This window comes from Callorhinus ursinus, unplaced genomic scaffold (assembly GCF_003265705.2).
Source record: "Callorhinus ursinus isolate GAN/ISIS: 27379988/994484 unplaced genomic scaffold, GSC_fseal_2.0 scaffold18, whole genome shotgun sequence".
NCBI classification, from domain to species: domain Eukaryota; kingdom Metazoa; phylum Chordata; class Mammalia; order Carnivora; family Otariidae; genus Callorhinus; species Callorhinus ursinus.
Window position 1 is genome coordinate 24,381,956 of NW_027397080.1, and position 20,389 is coordinate 24,402,344.

Here is a 20,389-nt window from a genome sequence, read left to right on the forward strand (position 1 = left end):
AGCCAGAGGGCATAGCAACCAGCCACTTCCAACACTTCCCTCTACTTCCCATCAATGGAGATAAACCCAAGGCCCACACCATCTAGCCGTGCCCTCCCAGAGTTTGCCTCCTGCCATGGCCCTCTCTGGCTGCACAAAGGCCTCCTCTCTGGGTTCCCCACCAGACCAACCCCTCTCCTGCCTCCAGGCCTCGCACATGCTATTCCTGCTGCGAGAACAGCATTCCCCCAACTGTTCACTGTTCACTTGCCTGGCGCCTCTGCTGCTTCAGGATCCTGTGCCTTCGAGAGACCTTTGCCGACCAGCACACCCCATGCCCAGGAGGTCAGGCTCTCACGCGCCTCCCTGTTCCCCCCTAGAACCCTCAGCATGATGCATGATTATAAGCTCCCTACTTGTCCACTTGACTAACTCTGACTCCCACTACAGACTATAAACTGAGGGCAGGGTCACATCTCTACGGCACGCACACAGTAGGTGCTCAGTAAATACTTGGGAGACAAACGTCTGCAAGGCAGGAGAGCTGGGAGAGCTCCTCAACCTTCGCTTCCTGGCCAGATGACCTCCAGCTCTGCCCAGAGGAGCCAAATAACCTTACGTCTGGAGAGGGTTCTAGCCTTGGAAAGAGGACACTTGGGTTCGGGTCTCGGCTCACTCATGGGACTTTGGGAAGTGCCTTCCCACCTGGGAAATGAGGGTGTGGAGTCCAGGGGTCCCCACTGGTCCTTCCGGTTCTGACAAAGTATCAGGCTCCAATCCTGGGCGGAAAGCCAATGATTAGACCCCAAACCCCCTATTATGGGTTGAGTGATGACCCTGCAAAATTCACAGGCTCAAGTCCTCATCCCCAATACCGCAGAATGCAGCCTTATTTGGAAGGAGGGTTATTGCAGATTTAATTAGTTAAGATGAGTCATCCTGGAGTAGTGTGGGCCCCTAGTCCAATAGGACACAGGGAGACAGCCACGTGAGGACTGGGGTCTGCTGCCATAAGCCAAGGAAGCCCAAAAGCTGGGAGAGAAGTCTGGAACGTGGAACAGATCCTTCCCTCATGGCCCCCTGCCAACACCTTGATCTTGGACTTCTGGCCTCCAGAATGTGAGACAATACATTTATGTTATTTAAACTCAGTTGGTGGGGGCGCTTGGGGGGCTCAGTCAGTTGAGTGTCTGCCTTTGGCTCAGGTCGTGATCCCAGGGTCCTGGGATCGACACCCACATCGGACTCCCTGCTCAGTGGAGAGTCGGCTTCTCCCTCTACCTGCTGCTCCCCCGCTTGTGCTCGCTCTCTCTCCCTCAGACAAATAAATAAAATCTTAAAAAAAAAAAACTCAGTTGGTGTCATTTTGTTATGGTGGCCCCAGCCATCTGATACACCCCCTCAACGCCTCACACCCTGGTGCCCAAACTAAGTCAGGAACCAAGGGGCAAAAGGCGCAGGGGAGCCCAGAGTGGGGACCGGGGGGCCAGAACGGGGCAAGGCAGGGCTCACAGAATTCAGTGGGAGCCCGGGGGGGGGGGTCCCTTTGGAACCCATGTCTAAACCTCCAAAAATCAGAGCCCGTATTTACATTTACACGCATGCCATGTCTGTCGGTAAGAGGGATTTTTTTTCCCTCCCTCTTCCCCCTTTAATTAAAAACTATAAATGCCTTATCAAAAGCTAATTAAAAATACCAACACAGTGCCAAGTGGCAAAAAAATAGCTCAGGACAAATATCCGTTTATAACCCTGCAACAGGCAGTGATGACACAGCAATCAGAGGCTCTTGGGAGGGAGGGAGGGAGGGAGAGAGAGAGGAGGGAGGGGGAGAGAGGGGAGGGAGGGGGAGAGAGGGGAGGAGAGAGGGGGAGGAGGGGGAGGGGGGAGGAGAAGGAGGGGCCTGCCGGATGCCAAGCCTCAGAGGCCTCAGCCCTCTCTGGGTGCCCTGGGGGCGGCTGCCCTCCCCCCAGCACAGATCTTGGAACTGGGAGCTGAGCAAGCCACAAGGGGACCGGGATCGCTGCCCTCTGTGTGGCTGTGCCCAGGCCGTCTCCCCTCCGGGGGCTCAGCTTCAGCAATTCCCCTGGGTTGTGGTGAGAACTCAGAAAACGTGCACACAGTAAGCACCTGAACGTTTCTGGTGCACAGCAGCTCCGACCCCACCAGCCTTGCCCTCCAGACATCACACTCTGCACCATCCATGGCTAGTGGCTCGATAACATCACAGGTTCAAATGCTTAACGACATTAAGCACGCACTCTGCCAGGCCCTAGGCTTTGCCTTCGCTGGGTGGTTTAACCCACTGGGACCCACGAGCCCTGGGATGACCCAGGCGCAAAGCAATCGCTCACCAGTGGACACAGCCATCGAAAGGGCAGTGAAGTGACCCTGGACCCCAGAGTCTTTGTGACCCCAGAGTCCCTACTCTTGTAGAGTCTTCTGCCAATGGGGTGAGCTGCCTGCATAGCCATGAGCACCCCATCCTGCGGGGACCCCAGTGGGGATCAGGGATCTCCAACTACCCCCAGATTCCCTGATTTGTTTCTGAGCTGCCTCCTTGGCCTGCCTCCTTGGCCTGCCTCCCACCACCGCTCTGGTACAGGATGCAGCTCCCAAGCAGCGCCCAGGGCTACCGCCCACCACCCCCAGCATCCTCACCACTGGTCCGGGGGTAGGCGGCGAGGGTCCCATCCTGCAGACCGGCAAGCAGATGGAAGGCGCTGTGGCACAGGCAGAGCACAGCCTGTGGGCCGGGGCTCCTGCAGGTGGCCAGACACTGGGTACCCGTGTCCACACTGCCATAAACCAGGATGCTGTGGGGGAGACCTGAGTGACTCACAGAGCTCCCCACCCCCACTGCCCGAGGGCCCTCCCGAGGAGGGGCCTCCCTCCCCTGTCAAGAGGCCTTTCTTCCGCCCTTCAGGAGCCTGGACTCGCCCAGGGTCTTTTGAGGATGGCGCCCTCCCCACCCCTGCCCCAGGGAGAACTGCAGGGGGCAACGGTGCTAAGAAGACTGTCTTCAGCACCACACAGACCCAAGTGGGAACCCAGACATGTCGCCTTCCCTCTGACTGACCCCAGGCTGCTACCCCTCAGGTTCCCCCCAAAATGGGGCAATGATGCCGGCCTCACGGCCACAAAAAGAAATGAAGCACCAACGCGCGCCTCCTCCCCAGGCCCCTCACCTGCCATCCTGGAGCCCAAGGCAGATGGTCGGATGCACTGCAGCCGAAGGGTCAGTGGCCACATGGCTCTCATCTCCACTCTCCCCCTCCTCTGGCTCGGGAATGTACTCCATGCAGAGCACAGGGGCTGCCAGCGGGAAGGACTTGACCGTGCGGGGCGAGGGCCGGTTCAAGGAGAAGATCTCAACCTGGCCCCCTGCACCTTCCTGCCCACCCCCGACCTGCAGCAGAGACCCAGAGAGGCCATCAGGCACAACCACCAGGGCGGGGACAGAGCTCGGCGCCTGCCTTCCCGGTGACCTGTCCCAAACTTCTACTCGTACTGCGGTTGGGCCTCGGGAGGAGCATCCCCTCTCCTGCCCCCACACATCCCGCTGTCCCTGAAGGTCACTCTTCCCCAACTGCCATGGCAACAAGTTAGATTCAGGGCCCAAAGGAACTCAGGTAAGGAGCTAAGGTAGACCAGATACCCAGTCAGCTCTCTGTCTCCCCAGATTGAGAGTAAATTTCAACCAACAAATAGTGAACATACATCTGGTCCTTTACAATGTCCTTCTCTGTCTTTTTCACTATTCTACCTCTATGTTTAGCCAATGGTAAGCACTTAATATATACTTGCTGAACAATGAGCAGACGGATAAATGGATGGATGGAAAGAAGGGATAGAAGAATGGGTAGATAGATGAACAGGTGGATGGATGATTATATGGATAAGTGGACAGATGGATGGGTGGATGAATGATTATACAGATAAGTGAATGGATGGAGGAATGGATGGATGGATGATTATATGGATAAGTGAATGGATGGACGATTATATGGATGGATGGATGGATGGATGGATGGATGGATGGATGGATGGATGGATGGATGATTATATAGATAAGTGAATGGATAAATGGATCAATCATGGATGGATATACCATATGCTAGATACTAGGGAAACTGAGGAACAAATCACCCTCGGAGAGGATATTTGGGATGGACTCTGAAGGGTGAGCCAGAGTTTTCCTGCCTGCATGCCTGGAGACAGGAATAAGCCAGAGCTGGAAGGTAGCCAGAGGGGGGTGAGGTGGGACCTCAGGAAGTCTCTGGGAGAACATAGTCTGTACCACAAAGAACATAAGGGTGCCTATCTGAATGGAGAGAGGCTCTGCCAGGAATCCCAGGGGAAAAAAGGCAGGCACAAGAGCTGGGCAATAACCGGCCCTGCTTCCTGACCCCCCGGGTAAAGACCCTCCCACCCAGATACTCTGCACAGCTTCGCTCATTTCCTTCATGGCACATGACCATTCGCAAGAGTCATGCTCACTTCTCTGTCCCCTGGTTTTCTGTCGTCCCTGGTGAAACTGCGTCTGCCAACTCTAAGCACAAAGCCTGGCACAGAGGGTCCCAGGAAGACTTCCTGGGTGAAGGTGCACATGATGGAGGCCAGCAGGCAGGCAGGCCCCTCTTCCCGGGGCTGCCCTCCATGCTTCTGTCCTGAGGCCCAGAATCCCTGGCTGAGCTCAGGAGGGACTTACCCAGAGGTAGCCCTGTGGAAGGGACGTGCTGACCGCTGAGAAGCCCAGCAGGGGACAGCTGACAGGACTGTGGACCAGAGCCCCAAGCTGTGGAGACATAGAAGGTACACATGGGGCTAAGCATCGAGGTGTCGGAGATGCCAACGTTCAGCAGCAGGACCTCTGTCCACTACCTGTGGGGGTTGTTAAACCTACAGATTTCTTGGCCCCACGCAGGTCTCCAGTGAGAATCCCTGGGGACCGGAAAGCAACAGGGTTCACAGGATCTCCAGGCAATACCTATGCACTCACATTTAACCAGCGCTCTCCTAGAACCTTCTGGCTAGGAGGCACCTGAATGATACCCTGGGCCAGCCACCGATTTTTCAAACTAAACAACATCTGGATAAGATTTAATGAAAACCACTAACACCCACTCTGCTTTATTTTACAGATGGGGAAATGAGGCCCACAGCGGACACATGATTGCCCTAGGCCACAGGGAGATGACGACAGGGCCTGGCCTGCACCAGCCTCCCTCCTAGGTCTCCCTGCATTCCTCCAGAGAAGAACACTGGAGGAAGGAAGGGGTGCTGGACATCTGGTTCCACCCTCAACAGCGGAACCACTCTGCAGACAAGCCCGCCAGCACCAGAGGGCTGAGGGGCTTGTACAGGCTGCCCGTGGGGGCCAGGGGCTCCATCTGTAACCGGCTGTCGTCAAGAGCTACTGGCTGCTTGCTGCTCCTGCATCTGCTGCCCCAAACCCCAGGCCAGATGGCTCTCTGGGGCCTGTTCTCTGAGCTAGACCCTGCCAGTTTGTCTCTCTGGCCAGGACAGCAGTGCGAGGAGGTGGCCTGGCCCTGTCACGGACCCTGCTGGAACCCCTGGCCAGCAGGAAGGGGAAGGAGGCCGAGAGGGGACGGCTGGAGGTGCCCCAAGGAGGAATGCAGCCACCCCTGGACCTTTGCTGGGCAGGTGCTGCCCTCTGCCGGCGCTGCAGGCCCTGGCTGGCCCCAGCCCTGTGCGGATGTTCTAACAAAGTATCCAATGGCTGTAGGTGAGGAAGCCCAGAGAGGTCACCTCATCCAGTCCCCTCAGTGAGGAGCTGGCAAATTTGAAGTTCGGGGCGTGGGGAGGGGAGGCGGGGGACACAACTGGCTCAAGGTCACACAGCAAGTTGGCAGCAGAGTCAAGGCTGGAATTCCGAGTTCAACTCCTGGTCCAGCGCCCTTCCCACTCTAGTTAAATTCTACCCAGAGGCCAGGCTGCCCCAGCGCAGGCCTCCACGTTCCCGGCTCCCACTTCTGCGAGGCTGGGAGCACAGGTCCAGGTGCCCAGAGAAGGAGGCTCCCCTCGCCCTGACCCCTGCACCCCCGAGCACCCTCAGTCCCCCGCTCCTAGTCACTTTGCTTCATGGTGGGCCACATGCAGCTGAGGCTGCCCAGCCCCTCCTGCCAGGGACCCGATGTTTCCATGGCAACTCCAGGGGGTCCGGATGTCAGCCGCGCCCACAGAGCCCAGGGCCAAAGTGATGGCAAAAACTCAAATGGCTCCCTGGACCCAGGAGTCCCATCTGTGCCAGGAAGCTGACGCTCCCAAATCAAGGTGCCCCAGGCAGTGAAGAGGAGAGTGGCTCAGGGCTGGAGGGCAGAGACAGGCTGTGGGCGCGGCCAGCCTGGGCTCCAGTCCCAGCTCAGCTGCTACCAGCCAGTGACCCCACAAGCCAGTTCCTCATGGTCATGGAGACCCTGAAGCCTCGCCAGGATGGTCGCGGGGACTGGAGAGGCAGACATAACGCACTTGGCACGGGGCCGGGCACTTTGTGTGGGACGTGCTGGCCCTCTATGTGCGCCACCTTGTCTTGTCGGCAGCGCCACGCCAGGAGGGGTGGGCTGGGGCAGAGCTAGGAGGCAGGGGACCCCACAAATAGCAAGCAGCTCTGGCTAAGGAGGGCCAGGACAGAGGCACTTGGCCAGCATGCAGAGGCCTAAGCAAGCCTGGAGCAGACCCTCTGCAGGGCTGGGCTGCAGCCCCCGGCTCCCTGAGGCGCTACATTGCAGAGCACCCTTGGCCCCCTTTCCCCAGGCCCGTGTCCCCAGGCAGGCCCCCAGCCTGGACCGCAGCTCACGGGGGGGGGGGGGGACACTTTTGCACTGAGCCGTCCCCTTGCCCTCCCGCCACCCCTCCAGGGACAGCCTCCAGCCTGGATGGGTGCCACCAGGGGTGCTGCTGGGGTGACAGTCAGCTTGGAAATCCTTTGGAACAGACACTCGCGTCTTCCTGGGGGCCAAAATGCCCTCCAATCTTTGTTTCCATCTCAAACTCTGCGTGCATGCCACGCATCAGGCTAGCCAGGGTCTGGCGTGAATCACACCGTGTGCTAAAGCAGATTCCCAGTGTCACACGGCTGGCATGGGCAGAGCTGGAGCTCCAGTCCAGGGATGGGTGCGCCCCGATGCTGTCCTCCTGAGGAAGGCCTCGGTGTGGCCCAGCCTGGGCGCCGGCCACCCATCAGCACAGAGAAGAGAAACGCTCCTTCCTACGGCCCCCACATCCTTGCTCCTTTGAGGGAGAGCACTCACCACACACCCTCCTCTGACTAATAATACAATAGTACTAATCTCGTCTACACTGGGAGGGGGCTGGGGCCAGCGAGCCCTTCCCAGAGGGCACACTTAAGTCACCGGCTCCCATTAGGCCAGCCGCAGAGCCCGAGTCCGGGGCCCCTGGGACAGGGCCTGGGGAGAGGCAGCGGGCCAGGAGGCAGGCCCATGCAGCGGCGGACATGCTCACATCTGTTCCCAGGGTGGTTGGACAAGGCCTGGGCACTCCGAGGCCTGCAGTCATCTGGGCTGCCCGCACAGCTGATGGGGCACATCTGCCCGGGCTGGGGTGGGTTGGCAGGTGCAGAAGGAGTGGAAGTGGTGTCTTGGGACCCAGCAAATGGGAACATGCAGGCTCTAGTAGGTCCCTCAGGAGCTCCACAAGCTCGTTGTCCCAGAAGACCACTCACATAGGAGGCTCCTCAGGAGATGGCAAGCAGGGGACCTGGAGGTTGCTGAGGATGCTTCCGGCTGCTACGTCCCTAGGCCTTGAGAATTCCATATGAGGAGCTTCTCAGATGTGTGCCCCCAGGTATGGGGTGGAAGACAGCTCCCCAGTTGGGTGGGTTTCTTTCAGGGAAGCCCTGGAGGCAGCGGCTTGTCTGTGACCTCACCACCCAGGAGTGACCTGTCAGGCCATGGTCTGGGTCCCATATTCTCAAAAGGACTAAGGCCACCGGGGGGAGACAGAAGTCACCCCGGGGTCAGCCTTCTCCACAGGATGTCCTAGGGCCAGGTGACCACAGGCAGGGTGGACCCTGAAAAATCCCAGCTCCATGGACTCCCTGGGAACGCCCCACCCCATGCTGGGAAGGAGCACACAGGACTCAGCAGGCCTCCCCATTAATGAATGAGGTCTGAAGGCCTACAAAGGCCGGCTTCCCTGAGCCCTACAGAAATGAACAGCATCTGGCCTCCCCTGCCAGAACGAGTCAAGAAGACCCTCCTTCCCCAGTGAGTGTGGGCAAGCCCCGCCTCGGAGGGTCTGAGGGCAGTGGGGAGGACCGGAGTTACTGGTGGTGAAGTGCCTAGAACAGAGCCTGGCAGGGACACCTCCTGAAAGCACTCGCCACCACACTGTTGTTGCTGCCACCCTGGTCGCTGGCCACCGAGCCATGCTGGGAAGCTGACCACACCCCCTAAATCAGGCTGTGGCACAGGGAACATTCCAACACCCCCTGACACCACGTCCGGGTGCACAAGCTCAAGAGCTGGGTATGTCCTTCCTGCCCCCCTCAGCCCCTGTCTGAACTCTCATCAGTGTGGCCAGCCCTACCCCTGCACAGTCCCCGAATGCCTTCCCATGTCCCCTGCCCCGTCCTCTCCTCTAGGCTCTAGGAACGGGGTGAGAAGAAGAGTGGGGTCAAAACACCCCAACATCCAAAGGAATATTATAACACAACTTTTGGCAATAAAAATTACTGCAAAAAAATTCATGATGAACAATCAGTAAGATTTTAAATAAACACAGAAACGGACACTGCATTGCACAGCCCTGCCCCACCCTAATCCCAGCCTGTTACCCCAAAAAAAGCAGCCAAACCAAGGCCACAATTTGCTGATTTGATGTTGTAAGTATTGCATTAAAATTTTATTCATCGTGATGCTTAGGATTAGGTGAGTGCCCCACTCGCCTTGCCCCAGCCTGGCCCTGCCTCCACCCGCACCAAGTCCTGCCGCCACTCAGTGGGACCCCCGCACGGAGCACTGTGTTGGTCTCTCAGTCCCCAGTCTTGCTCTCTCTGGGGCCACAGTTCACTCGCTCACACCCCAGCTGAGAGGACCAGACGATCTTTCCAAAATGTGCATCAGAGGGTGCTGGTCCCCTGTGTGGAGCCATCCTTGGGGTGTCATTGCCCTGAGAATGGAACCCAACAGCGACCAGCCCAGCAAGCTGGCGTGGACCGGCGCACCCACATCAGACCTGATCCCCAGCCTCTCCTCCCGGCTCACCGAGCTGCAGCTTCCCAGACTGCTCCTGACTCTGTGTTGTGCCGTCTGTTCGGGATATTCCTCCCCTGGGCCCGCAAGGGGTCAGAGACGTCTTGCCACTCAGGTCCACCACTTCCTCCAAGAGGCCCTCTCGGCCCCCTAACCATGGAGGGCCATCCCTATATCCATCCCAGCTGATATAACACACAATCACTCTTCTGCGTTCCCTCTTGTTTGCCGGGGTATTGCCGTCTCTCTCCAGACTGAAAGCTACAGGACTGTGGGGACCTTGTACGTTCCGGTCACCACCATACACCCAGTGTCCCGCACAGGGCCTGGCAACATTGTAGGTGCTCAAAAATTATATGCAGAACAGACAAATGAACGAACTCATGGCTGAACTGACATCTCAAGGGTATGCACTTTTCGCTGTTTGGAGCCCCAATCTACAGCCCAGTCAGCTTGTCTCTTAGGGTTTATGTATCTAGGTCCCGGGCCTGCGCCTCCCCCTCCCCAGAGCTCACATGAGCTCCTCTCCTAGGGAGGAGGAGAGGCAGTAAGGACTCCACAGGGAGGGCTGAGCGCGGGCAGGATGTCAGGGACGGGTGACAGTGGAGGGAGTGTGCTAGTGGTGGAATCGGGCGCAGCAAGGTGCCAATTCCTGGACCCATCACTACCGGCTGTGTTTTTAGAAAATCATGTCACCTGTCTGAGCCTTAGTTCCTAACCTGGGAAAGAGATCTAGAAACATCCTCTTGTGGGCTTCTTATAAATACCAAAACAAGAGAGTGGTGGCAAAGCACTGGGGGAATGTAGTAGGTGCTTGACAGATGGAGGCAGGACAGCCATGGGGCCAGAGCCGGCTCCTGCCTGGCAGCATCAGACGGGGGCCAAACCACAGTCTGGCAGAGGTACTCAGGCATATTCCGGCCTCTCTTCTGAGCTGGAGTCATGCCATCAGCTGATGAGATCACTGCTACTTGTTAGCTCTTGAAATCACAGAATTTTCTGCTCACTTGACCCACAAAGGGCATCTGTCCCCATATTTTCGGTAGGGAAGCTGACTCCTAGAGCACCAAAACGTCTTGACCAACTCCATCGGTAAGAGGTGGAGAAGGTGGGACTGCACCCTGGCCCTCTCCTGCTGTGGGCACAGCCTGGAAACCCTGGTTCTTCCACGAGCCACCTTCGTGGTGGGCTCAGCAAGATCCATTCCACTCACCTGCAGGCTGAGGCCCCGGGAAGAGAACGCAGGGATGCAGCAGGCCAGGATGGGGCACCAGAACGGGGCTTTGCTCTTCTTGTCCTCATCCGGACACAGCCAACCCGGCTGGTTCTCCTCCCCTACAGCAAGAGGAAGGAGGCAGGTGAAGCTGGTCAGAATCCGAGGACCAAGCGGGCAGTGAGCAGCCCTGCCGAGCCCAGGGGGCCGCCCCCAGCCCCATGCCTGTCCAGCCAAGATGAAAACCGGCCTTGCTCCATGGTCATGGCCGTGGGTCCAAGGCAGCGAGTTGGGAAACCTAAGAGTTGAGTCCTGGCTCACCCACCCTCTCACTGAGCAGCCTTCTGCAAATTCCCCCAACTCTAAGCCTCGATTTCTTCACCCATGAGACAGGGGCATAAAAATGCCTTTGTCTTGAGATCGTTATGAGGATCCAGTGAAATAGTAGATGAGAAAGAGTTTCAAAAATGTTGTGATGCTGAGCACAGTCCAGGCCCTGCTGCCTTGACCTAGAGGTCTAGAGGTGCTTCGGGGTGGGGGGGATGGCCAAAAACAAGCCAGAAGACAAAGTGACACAAACATGCTGCTCTTCACCTGGCTCTGATGCTGCTGGTCAAGAGGATGACTCTCTCCTGCTTCCTTTGAGACCCACTCTGAGACCCAAGTGGTCATCTGCCTCCACGTTCCCAGTCTAGCTGTACACTGAGGTCCCAGGGGCCTGTGACAAGTGCAGGTGCTCAGACCCTGGACTCACATCTGGACACCACTGTGTTCAAGAGCATCTACTAAACCACACTCTGCAATGCCTCCTTCACATGGGTCAAGGCTCCCTCACACGCCACCACCTCCAAGAAGTCCTCCCTGACCACCCTGGCTATGATGGCCCCTCTCTCAGAAACCAGTCTAAAGACCACATCTTATTTCCCACATAGCCTTCACCACAATCTAGAATCACTTTGTCTATCTCCTTGTTCACTGTCTCTCTGCATATGTCTCTAGAACATAAGCTCAGGGCAGCAGGACCTGGCCTGTCTTATTTGCTGAGGTCTCCCTGGCACCAAGCCCACTGCCTGCACATGGTGAGTACTCAGCAAGCATGGGTTGAAAGGATGAATGACAGGAGGGCATGAGTGAGCGGGTAAACATCCGTCCCAGAGGATTCTCCCTGCTCAAGAGCCCATCCTTCTCTGCACTCCTACGGGGCCCACCTTCTAGGAACCCCGACAGCCAGGGCAGGGCATGGTGAAGACACCTACTGTGTGTCCACGCACAGGCACAGGTCAGGTGCTACAGGTGTCCCGGGTTCTCGTTTTCACAGTAACCAAGCTCAGTGAGAACCACGATTTTCCCTTTATGGACAATGAGACCGACACTCGAGGATGATTTAATTGACTAGTTCATGTGCACGGCTGGTGGCAGGGTCCAGATGAGGACCTGGGTCTGCTGGACCCCAGTGCCGTCTCCTGGCAACCAGCCCCCACGCCCCCCACCCCCACTGAGGGGCATGACCGACTCTGGACAACCAGGAGGTTGTTGCCCTGGAGGGGGAGAGCCAGAGGATGGCACAGGGCGCCCTGGGCAAGAAGGGTCACTCAACACAATGACATCAAGCTCAAGGGTACCTGGAGCTTCAGGGATGGGAGGAGACGTCTTCCACAGGAGAGGTGTGACGACAGCCTTCCCACCCCTCACGTGGCCACTCAGTGGCCAGGAGGAAGCAGGGACTCGGGCCCAAGCTGGCCCAGCCGAGCAAGGGTCAGCTCTGTCCGAGGGGGCTCACCAGTCACAAGGGGCCTCCAGACCGGCTTCCTGCGCTAACCACTGCCCCCCACAACAATCAGAGCCATCCTGCTACACTTCCACTGGATGTCGCCGTTCCCACAACCATCAGGTCCCATCCACGTGGAATCAAATCCAGACTTTTCCAGGACAGTGAGGATGATCCTTCCCTCCCAACCTCAGCGCTCGGTCCCAGGCTCCACTGAGCGAGGCTTTCCTCAGCCACTTACACGAACGAGCCCGGGACGTTCGCTCCGCTTGGAGGGTTGTCCTCCCCACCCCCGGGGCTGGCTCCTCTCCTCCCCGAGGCTTAGGTTATTTGTCCACCTTCTGGGAGCGGCCTCGACTGACCACCACCCACCCCCACCCCTCCATCGCTTTCTGTCTCAGCCCCTGTTGGTCTATCATGGCCCTGAACACAATTTCCGGCTCCTTTACTGGCTTGCCTCTTTCTTCCTGTGTGTGCACGAGTGTGCCTGTGCGTGTGCCTGTGCGTGTGCATGTTGGTCTGTGTGTGTGTGTGCCCACAGGCTCCCCAACCTCGCCTGTGTTCTCTATGAGGAATGTCAATCATACCTCAACAACGTGGCTTTTAACAACACCACTGCCACCAGAGAAAGGCGGCATCCCAGTGCCGGTCGTGGCACGAGGAGCTGGGATGAGGTGGCACGGGAGGATGCTCTCTGAGAAGTGAAAGACATCCGAAAAATGTCAGGCGTTACGACGTGAACAACCTGCTTCAGTAGAAGCTCCGGCCCACGTGCCCAGGGCACCCACCCCACCAGCAGTCCAGCGGCCGCACGGTGAGCTCACCCCCCAGCGCCGGGCCCTCCACCCCACCAGGTGCTGGAGGCAGCATCACAGGAAAGGACAGCTCACCAAGGAGGCAAGGCCATCGCAGAAAGGACAGCTATGGCACAGGACAAGCACCATCACACAGAATGCCCACGTGCACCACACCTCACAGTTTATAAAGCTCTGTCCCCCATGAGGCCTCATTTCATCCTCAGGGCCACCAGGAGGGGTGGGTGTTGGCATCCCCCTCCTACCCAGAGAACCGGAGGCTGGGGGACATCCAAGGCCGGGCCCAGGAGGCAGAGAACGGACCGAGCACGGGGTGACAGCCCAGACAGGCCACCCTGTGGGGCAGCACCCTTCCCCTGGGCAGGTGCAGACATCACAGCGCTGCACTGCCTCTTGGACAAGCCCCTGGACGGCGAATAAAGATGGGTGGGACTTGAGTCTGCCCTGCTTTCAAGGAGCTTATGATCAGGCCCCGACCACTGAGAGCCCAAAAGACGGCTCAAACGCAACTGCCCACCCCCCCGGGGCGCCACCTCCTTCCCGGAGCTCAGCCCGTGAACATAAAGCCCCCTCCATTACCACGCTGCCCGAGCTCCTTTCCTCTCCTTCCCTCCACACCCACAGCCCATCAAGTCCTGGCAATTTATTACGATATATATTTTTTAATGATCTGACCTTCTCCTTCCAGATGGTGCCTTCCCTGCCGGCGATCGGGGAACGTTAAAGGAAAATGGAGTTGTAGCTCCCCATCTGCCACTGCCATTGTTCCTGTCACAAAACCAGGGCGGCTGAGACCAAATTAGAAGGCTGTTGCAGTTGAAAATTGAAAGCCCGCTTGGGATAAGTGACATTAAGAACTGGCACCATCGGCAGAGCCGAGATTTCCAATTGACACTAAGTGGGGGCTTATTTAGCGCCCAGCTCTGTTTGCCAGCACCCACTGAACACAGGAGCACCCCGTGGGGTGGTGGGGGAGGCTCCAGGGCTGGAGGCCATGGCCCCTCCTGCTCCCCTCCCACCTCCGCACCCCCAGAGCCACCCCGCCCGTGGCAGGAGGCTGACTGTGGCAGCTGGGCCCCAGCTGATCCCAACTCAGCCTCCGGCTCCCTCACTGTGTGACACAGAGCCAGAAACCGAACCTCTCTGAGTCTGCTGCCTCCTCCAGAAAATGGGGGAAATTATTCCAACCATTCAAGGGTCACTGTGAGCGCTAGAGGGAAAAAAAGACTGAATGCCTAGTATATGCCAGGCCCTCAAGAAATAGTGAGATCAATGTCCTGGAGGTGAGGAGTCTGCCTAACTGCAGGCTTGAGGGCGGCCACCCCACCTGCACCGGGCTGAGACGCTGGCCCTGCCCTGCTCCTCGATCCCAACCTGCCTCCCGAAGTCCTCCTGTGCTCAGTCCCAGTGCTGCACTTTTCCTGCCACCGTTAAGAGCAACACTCCGGGGTGGCAGCCCGGACCAGCCTTCTCTACGTTCCAAATCCGAGGCTGCCCTCAAAGGCCCTCTTACACCTCCAGCGCCACAGAGATGCCACTGGCCACGGCCACAGACATGGGGGCTGGCGGGACATGGGCACCCTCCTTTTCCAAACACCGGCTCACAGAGAGAGAGAGAGAGAGAGAGAGAGAGACACCGGTGCCCAGGGAAGCCTGGCGAATGGCCGGGGTCACCCAGCTGAGGTAAAACCGCTCCCAAGGGCAGACCCACTGCTGCAGCCTGACGGCCTGGGCAGGTCCTAGCGCCCCCATCTGCACTGGTTGAGAGTCAGTGGAAAGGACAGCTGGGGCGCACTCAGGACCACGCTCAGGATCCATCACTGGATCGTCGTCAGAGGGAGCTCGGGGGTCACTATGAGGACTGAGGGCTGGACAACTAGCCAAGTCCGAGGCAGCAAGGGAGGGCCCCCCGGGGCGCACCCTGTGAGGATGTGTCCCTGTGAGCTTGGGACCAGCCCACAGCCTGCCCGGCCCAGGTCCTTGGGAAGGTAGGAATAAGGAGGGGTGCAGTGGGAGCGGCTCCGGGGAGCCAGGAGCTATAAGAGCCACGAACGCAGCACTTGAAGAGCTTCAGGTGAAGGGACACAGGCAGGGAGTGCTGGAAGCCCACAGTCATGCCTCTTCCTTCTCTGGGGCTTTCCATCTGCAACCCTTCCCTGGAGCCTTTATGAATAGGAGACTGGCAGAGGGGTGGGAGGGTGGCCCGGCCCGGCCCTGTTCTGCACTGAATCACGTGTGACCTTAGACCAGTCATTTCCCCACCAGTGAGATGCAGGCACCCCCTTGTCCTAGGAGCTTTTCCCACAACCCAGGCACTGGCCATCCCAGGAGCCTTCCACACTGTCTCCCCGTATGTTCACAAGAGCCCCGTGATGGGGGCCCTGGCATTATTCCCACTTTCCGATAGAGAAAGGCACCTAAAGGCTAAATCATTTGCCTGAGATCACAGAGCTGGGAAGGGACAGAGCCGGGAACTGACCCCAGACAGCCAGGATCCATTTCACGAGGCCCTAAGATCCCAAAATGTACGAGGGGAGAGGACCATTGGAGCTCTTGTCCGACTCACCTCCCAGAAGCCTTTCCCCAGACCACACGGCACAGTAGGGGCCCCACTGGGATGTGAACGGGTCCCCAGATTCCCCAGGGCACCCTGCCCTTTCCTCCCTAGCGGCAGAACTGACCCCCCCATTCCGGATCCCAGGCACCCCCCAGTCCAGCCCTCTCTTTCGTCAGTGTTTAGTGGATTATGATCTCCGTACGTGGTAGTCAGGAAAAGAGAAATAAAAAAAAAAAAAAAAGGAAAGAAAGAAAGACAGGAATCACATCCTTTGTAAATAAATGTTTTTAACATATTCTATTACTAACTGGCTCATATTATTCCCGGCTCCACCCGATCAAACACTGCAGATTAAAAAAAAAAAAAAAAAAACCTGGCAAAATAAAAGGAACAAATTACTCAAGCCCCAGGGGAACCCAGGCATTCAAATAAGATTTCCAATGACCCTCCTTCCATTAAAAACTTTTGCTGCAGGGCGCCTGGGTGGCTCAGTCATTAAGCGTCAGGTTGTGATCCCCCGGTCCTGGGATCAAGCCCCTCATCAGGCTCCCTGTTCTGCGGGAAGCCTGCTTCTCCCTCCCCCACTCCCCATGCTTGTGTTCCCTCTCTCACTGTGTCTCTCTGTCAAATAAATAAATAAATCTTAAAAAAAAAAAAAAAAACTTTTGCTGCAGCGAAGCCACGTGGAGACAACAAATCAGCTGAGCACAACACCAGCAGCCGAGAGAGAGGAGAGGCTCAGTCGGCCCCTCTCCCTCCGGTGTCAAGCCCCACTCGGCAGAGCAGCCGGGCCTCCAACCGGAGACTGACCTGCCTTTAGAGCAGGTGTACAATCGGCTCAGGCGTGCCCAAGACTGGACTGCTCCACGGGCCGGCCCAGAGCCACGTCAGCCTTCCCTGGGGCTAGAATTCCCGCGGTCGGCTGCCAAGGCTGGGGCTGTCTCGGCTTAAAATCCTCTCTCCTCCCTCTGCAGCTCTCCTGGTCACCTGGAAACATCCAGCGGAGACTTGTGCCACGTCAGCACACCAGATCAAGGCCTCTGACTCTGGCTCCCCCAAAGCCACCACCTCCTCCCCATTTCCTCCTGCCTCCCCATGCCCTCTCGGCACAGTGGGCAGAGCCATCCACTCAAGTGGAAACCAGATCAGGATGCTGCCTAGCTCTCACTGCCACAAGGAGCAGTTGCCCATCACGCTCAGAATAAGTTCCATACATCTCGCCCTGGCTTTCTGGAAAAGCTGCCCGACCTTCCCCCTGCCTACTTCTCTTCCCACGATTCATCAGCTCTGGCCACCACAGGACCTTTGCACTTGCTCTTCCGAAGCCTATACTGCTTTGCCCAGATCTCTGTCAGCTTCAGATGTCACTTCCCAAAGGCCCTCCCTGACAGCAGTCCTGACCCCCAGGCTCGGTGACAGTCACGTCACCCATCACTATCCCCTAAATGGCACCACCTCTCCCTGTTGATTGGTTCCTCATGTAATGTCTATCTGCCCCCCATAAATCATAGCTTCCCGGAGAGCAGGGATCTTTCGGTTTTTGTCATTGCTCTTTTCCCCATGCCCAAAATCAGTAACTCGTTCCATAATTATTTTTTTAATTGATGAAAGCCAGTGTCAAAGGTCCTGGCTTCTTTCCAGAAATGTCTCAAAACCTATAAGATCACACTAAAACCAATAATCAAACGAAAAATGTCCCTGCTATTGGCCAGAAGCAGCAAATGGGAATTCCAGTACATCACAGAAAATAGTAGCTCTGATGGGCAAGTACAAATAAAGTCATTACAACTTAACGAATGTGGTTTGCAGACAGAAACTCTCCCAATGTGGGGAAGCAGAGGGACAGTGGGTCCAGAGTGGGCTCTGGGGCTGACTGCCCAGGGGCTGAGCACCAGCTCTGCCCCTTCCTGCTGTGTGAGCTCAGGCAAGTTACTGCACCTCTCTGGGCCTCGGAGCCCTCCACTGTAAAAGGTGGTTGACAACAGAACCTACCTCTCAGAATTATCATCAGTGTGAAAAGAAAAAGACGTGTGTAAAATGCTTAGAAAAACGTCTGCCATGTAGGACGCGCTCTGTAAACATCGTCTATTTATATGATCATTACGGGGTGCATGGGACAAAAAAAAGAGGCCCTGGTTGAGAATCAGTTTACTCTAACCTGCATCAAGGTTTCGAGCATACTCAGCACTACCTACGTTTAGAATACTTCCACCCCACTGAAAGAAAGCCCCTCAGCAGCCACGCCCTAACCACCCTCCCCCAGGGCCCTGATAACCACTTATCATCAACTGCCATCACTTTACAGACGGGGAAACTGAGGCTCAGACAAGGGCAGGGACTTGTCCAGGGTTACTAGGCAGAGCCTCAGGACTCAGAACCCTGGCTCCCGTGTTCCTCCACGGCACCGCCTACCTCCAACTCAGAAGCCCCCTGCCCCCGCGCATCCACACATGCACACCCCAAGCCTCCCTGCTCCGCACCCGTCCCCTGAGGCACTCTCCCCAGGGCTTTACTCACGGAGTCCGATCTTGGCCAAGTGCAACCTGTTGACCCAGGAGATCTTGCTCAGGGGGTTGGGAGTGATGAAGACCACCATGAAGCTGATGGGGCGGCCGGACCTGCGGTGAGAGGGCGAGGAGTGTGAGTGCCCAGAACAAGCGCCTGGTTCTTCCCTCAACCACGGGCACCAGCCATGGTGCCAGCTCAGCTCGGAGCATCAGAGCGGGGCCAGAAAGCCTGGTGGCCCCCCCAAAGCCTCCATCCCCTGGGGGAAGAGTCCCTCCACCCACTGTGGCCCCAGAATGGAGGTCCCTCCCTAAAGCCACCAGGCCACGCTCCCCAGCCCAGCCCCTGGCCCCTGGGCTTGGTGCCTAGCGACTCGACAGGCCAGGGCTCCCCAGTCAGACACACGTACACATCCGACTGGGAGCCTCTGCAGGGAGGAACAGGCTCCCGCGGGCCTGCTCCCAGCACCTGGCACAGTGCAGGTGCTCAGCAAATGCTTGCAGAATGGACACATGAATGAATGAGCTTGTGACAAGCTTGGACAGCTAGAGGTCACTGTTGTCACACTACTGTCCTCTCACCTTGAAGCAGCAGGGCCCCTCAGGGTCCTCTGGGGTCTGTTCTCCACCGGGCGGGGGGGGGGCATCCCAGGGGGTGGGCAGGGCCAGTGTTACTAACTCTCCCAAGGAAGAAAGGGGTGCAGGGGCGGGAAGGGGCTGCGTGAGGCCCCCTCAGCAGAGGAATGGCACATCAGCTGAGGGTCTACGATAGAGCACAAGTGCCAGGGTGGGCATTTGGGGGCAGGGGCCATGCTGCAGGGAGGCTGCGTCCATGAGGAGACCCAGGGCCTGTTCCCAGGGCTCTGCATCGTCTGGAGTGAGGGAAAAGGTCACAGCACAAATGGAACCAACCAACAGCAGAGCGTCTGGGTCCTGAGTCTCCTAACAGAGGACAGGCTTAAGCCAAGTATGAACCGGTCACTCACTCATTCATTCATTCATTCATTCATTCATTCATTGGATAATGAGCACCCCCTCCATGCCAAATGCTGTGCTGGGCAGGGCCCGCGGTGTGTATACACCCACGCCCATAACCACACTGATGAATGGGTCCGCTCCAGGTGCCCTCTCTCCGTGTCCCCCCACCACCCATCAGCGGTGGCCGCTCTCACTTGTCCGGTTTTCCAGGAAGCAGGAGCCTGAGACGACACTTGTTGGCCGAGTGGATTTCCTCCTCCTTCACCCGCATTAGCCTCTGCAGGGCCAGGCACCAGTCTTGAGCCACAGTCATGTTCAGATTCTAGGGTTGAGGAGGCCAGTGAGATCTCCATCCGGCCTGCTGGTTCCCCCAGAGCCACACAGGATCCTCGAGCATCCAGGGGGACCCCGGGGGGGAGAGGAGCTGGGGAGGTCCGGGAGCTCGACAGGGACCCCTGGCTCAGCCACAGCAGGCGGCCGGCTCCCTGGGCTGCAGGCCCACAGCAGGCTTCCCAACCCTCGTTCAGACCCCAGCTGGTACCCCTCCTGTGAGAGGGACACAACCTCCCAGCCAGCTTCCTCTCCAGCTTTGGGGGTCCAGGAAGGGGCTGTGAGACTGACTGGTCAGTATGCAGAGAACAAAACAATCACCACACAGCCAGACCCCACTTAACCCAAATCAGAGCTTCACCCCCGAACCAGAGGCCGCATACCAGACATCTAGGTAGCAGTGGGGAGTTTTAGCTGCTCCTCCTGCCTGTGGGATTCAGAAGCCAGGAGCATGCCTGGGGACTGGACTAAGACAGGAGCCCTCTCCCACTCCGCCTGCTGATCTAGGCATTGCCCGAGGGAGGAGCCCAGAGCCCAACAAAGCCAGGCCAGGGCTGGGTACCTGGTAGGTGCCGTGCAGTGTGCTGATGAGGAAGGTTATCTGCTCGACCACAGCCAGATCTTTCTGCAGGTCCTGCAGCTCCTGGAAGAGGCGCGGGGGGCCGAAATACACCTTATCTGGGTAGAGAAGAGACCCAACTCAACTTCAGGGTGGAGGAGGGGCTAATAAGGACCCAAGCATCCATTTACTGCATAAAAGAAGACCTGTCGCCCTGGAGATATGGCACTACAGACACAGAAGAGACATTACCAGGCTCTTGCCCTGGTGGAGTTCCCAGTCTGGGGGTGCGGGGTGTGGGGAGGAGGCACAGATCCAGTCACAGGTAGTCTAGCATCTGGGGTCCAGGCCACTCTCAAAGGGTCACAGGAGGTCAGAAGACTAAGAACCAACTGTGCCTGCAAGAACTGAGGAACCTTCACAGGGCCAGGCGTGTGGTGGGCATGCTGC

The 20,389-nt window shown here is 57.7% G+C and overlaps 1 protein-coding gene across 1 annotated transcript in view; it reads right to left on the bottom strand.

Annotated features, from left to right (window-relative positions):
- Positions 1-20,389, bottom strand: part of ARHGEF10L (Rho guanine nucleotide exchange factor 10 like) — a 106,689-nt gene that overhangs the window by 35,396 nt on the left and 50,904 nt on the right. Inside the window, 7 exon segments of the mRNA XM_073903280.1 lie at positions 2,641-2,795; positions 3,168-3,388; positions 4,691-4,777; positions 10,429-10,550; positions 18,086-18,186; positions 19,245-19,372; positions 19,943-20,058. Of these exon segments, the coding sequence (XP_073759381.1) occupies positions 2,641-2,795; positions 3,168-3,388; positions 4,691-4,777; positions 10,429-10,550; positions 18,086-18,186; positions 19,245-19,372; positions 19,943-20,058 (930 nt within the window).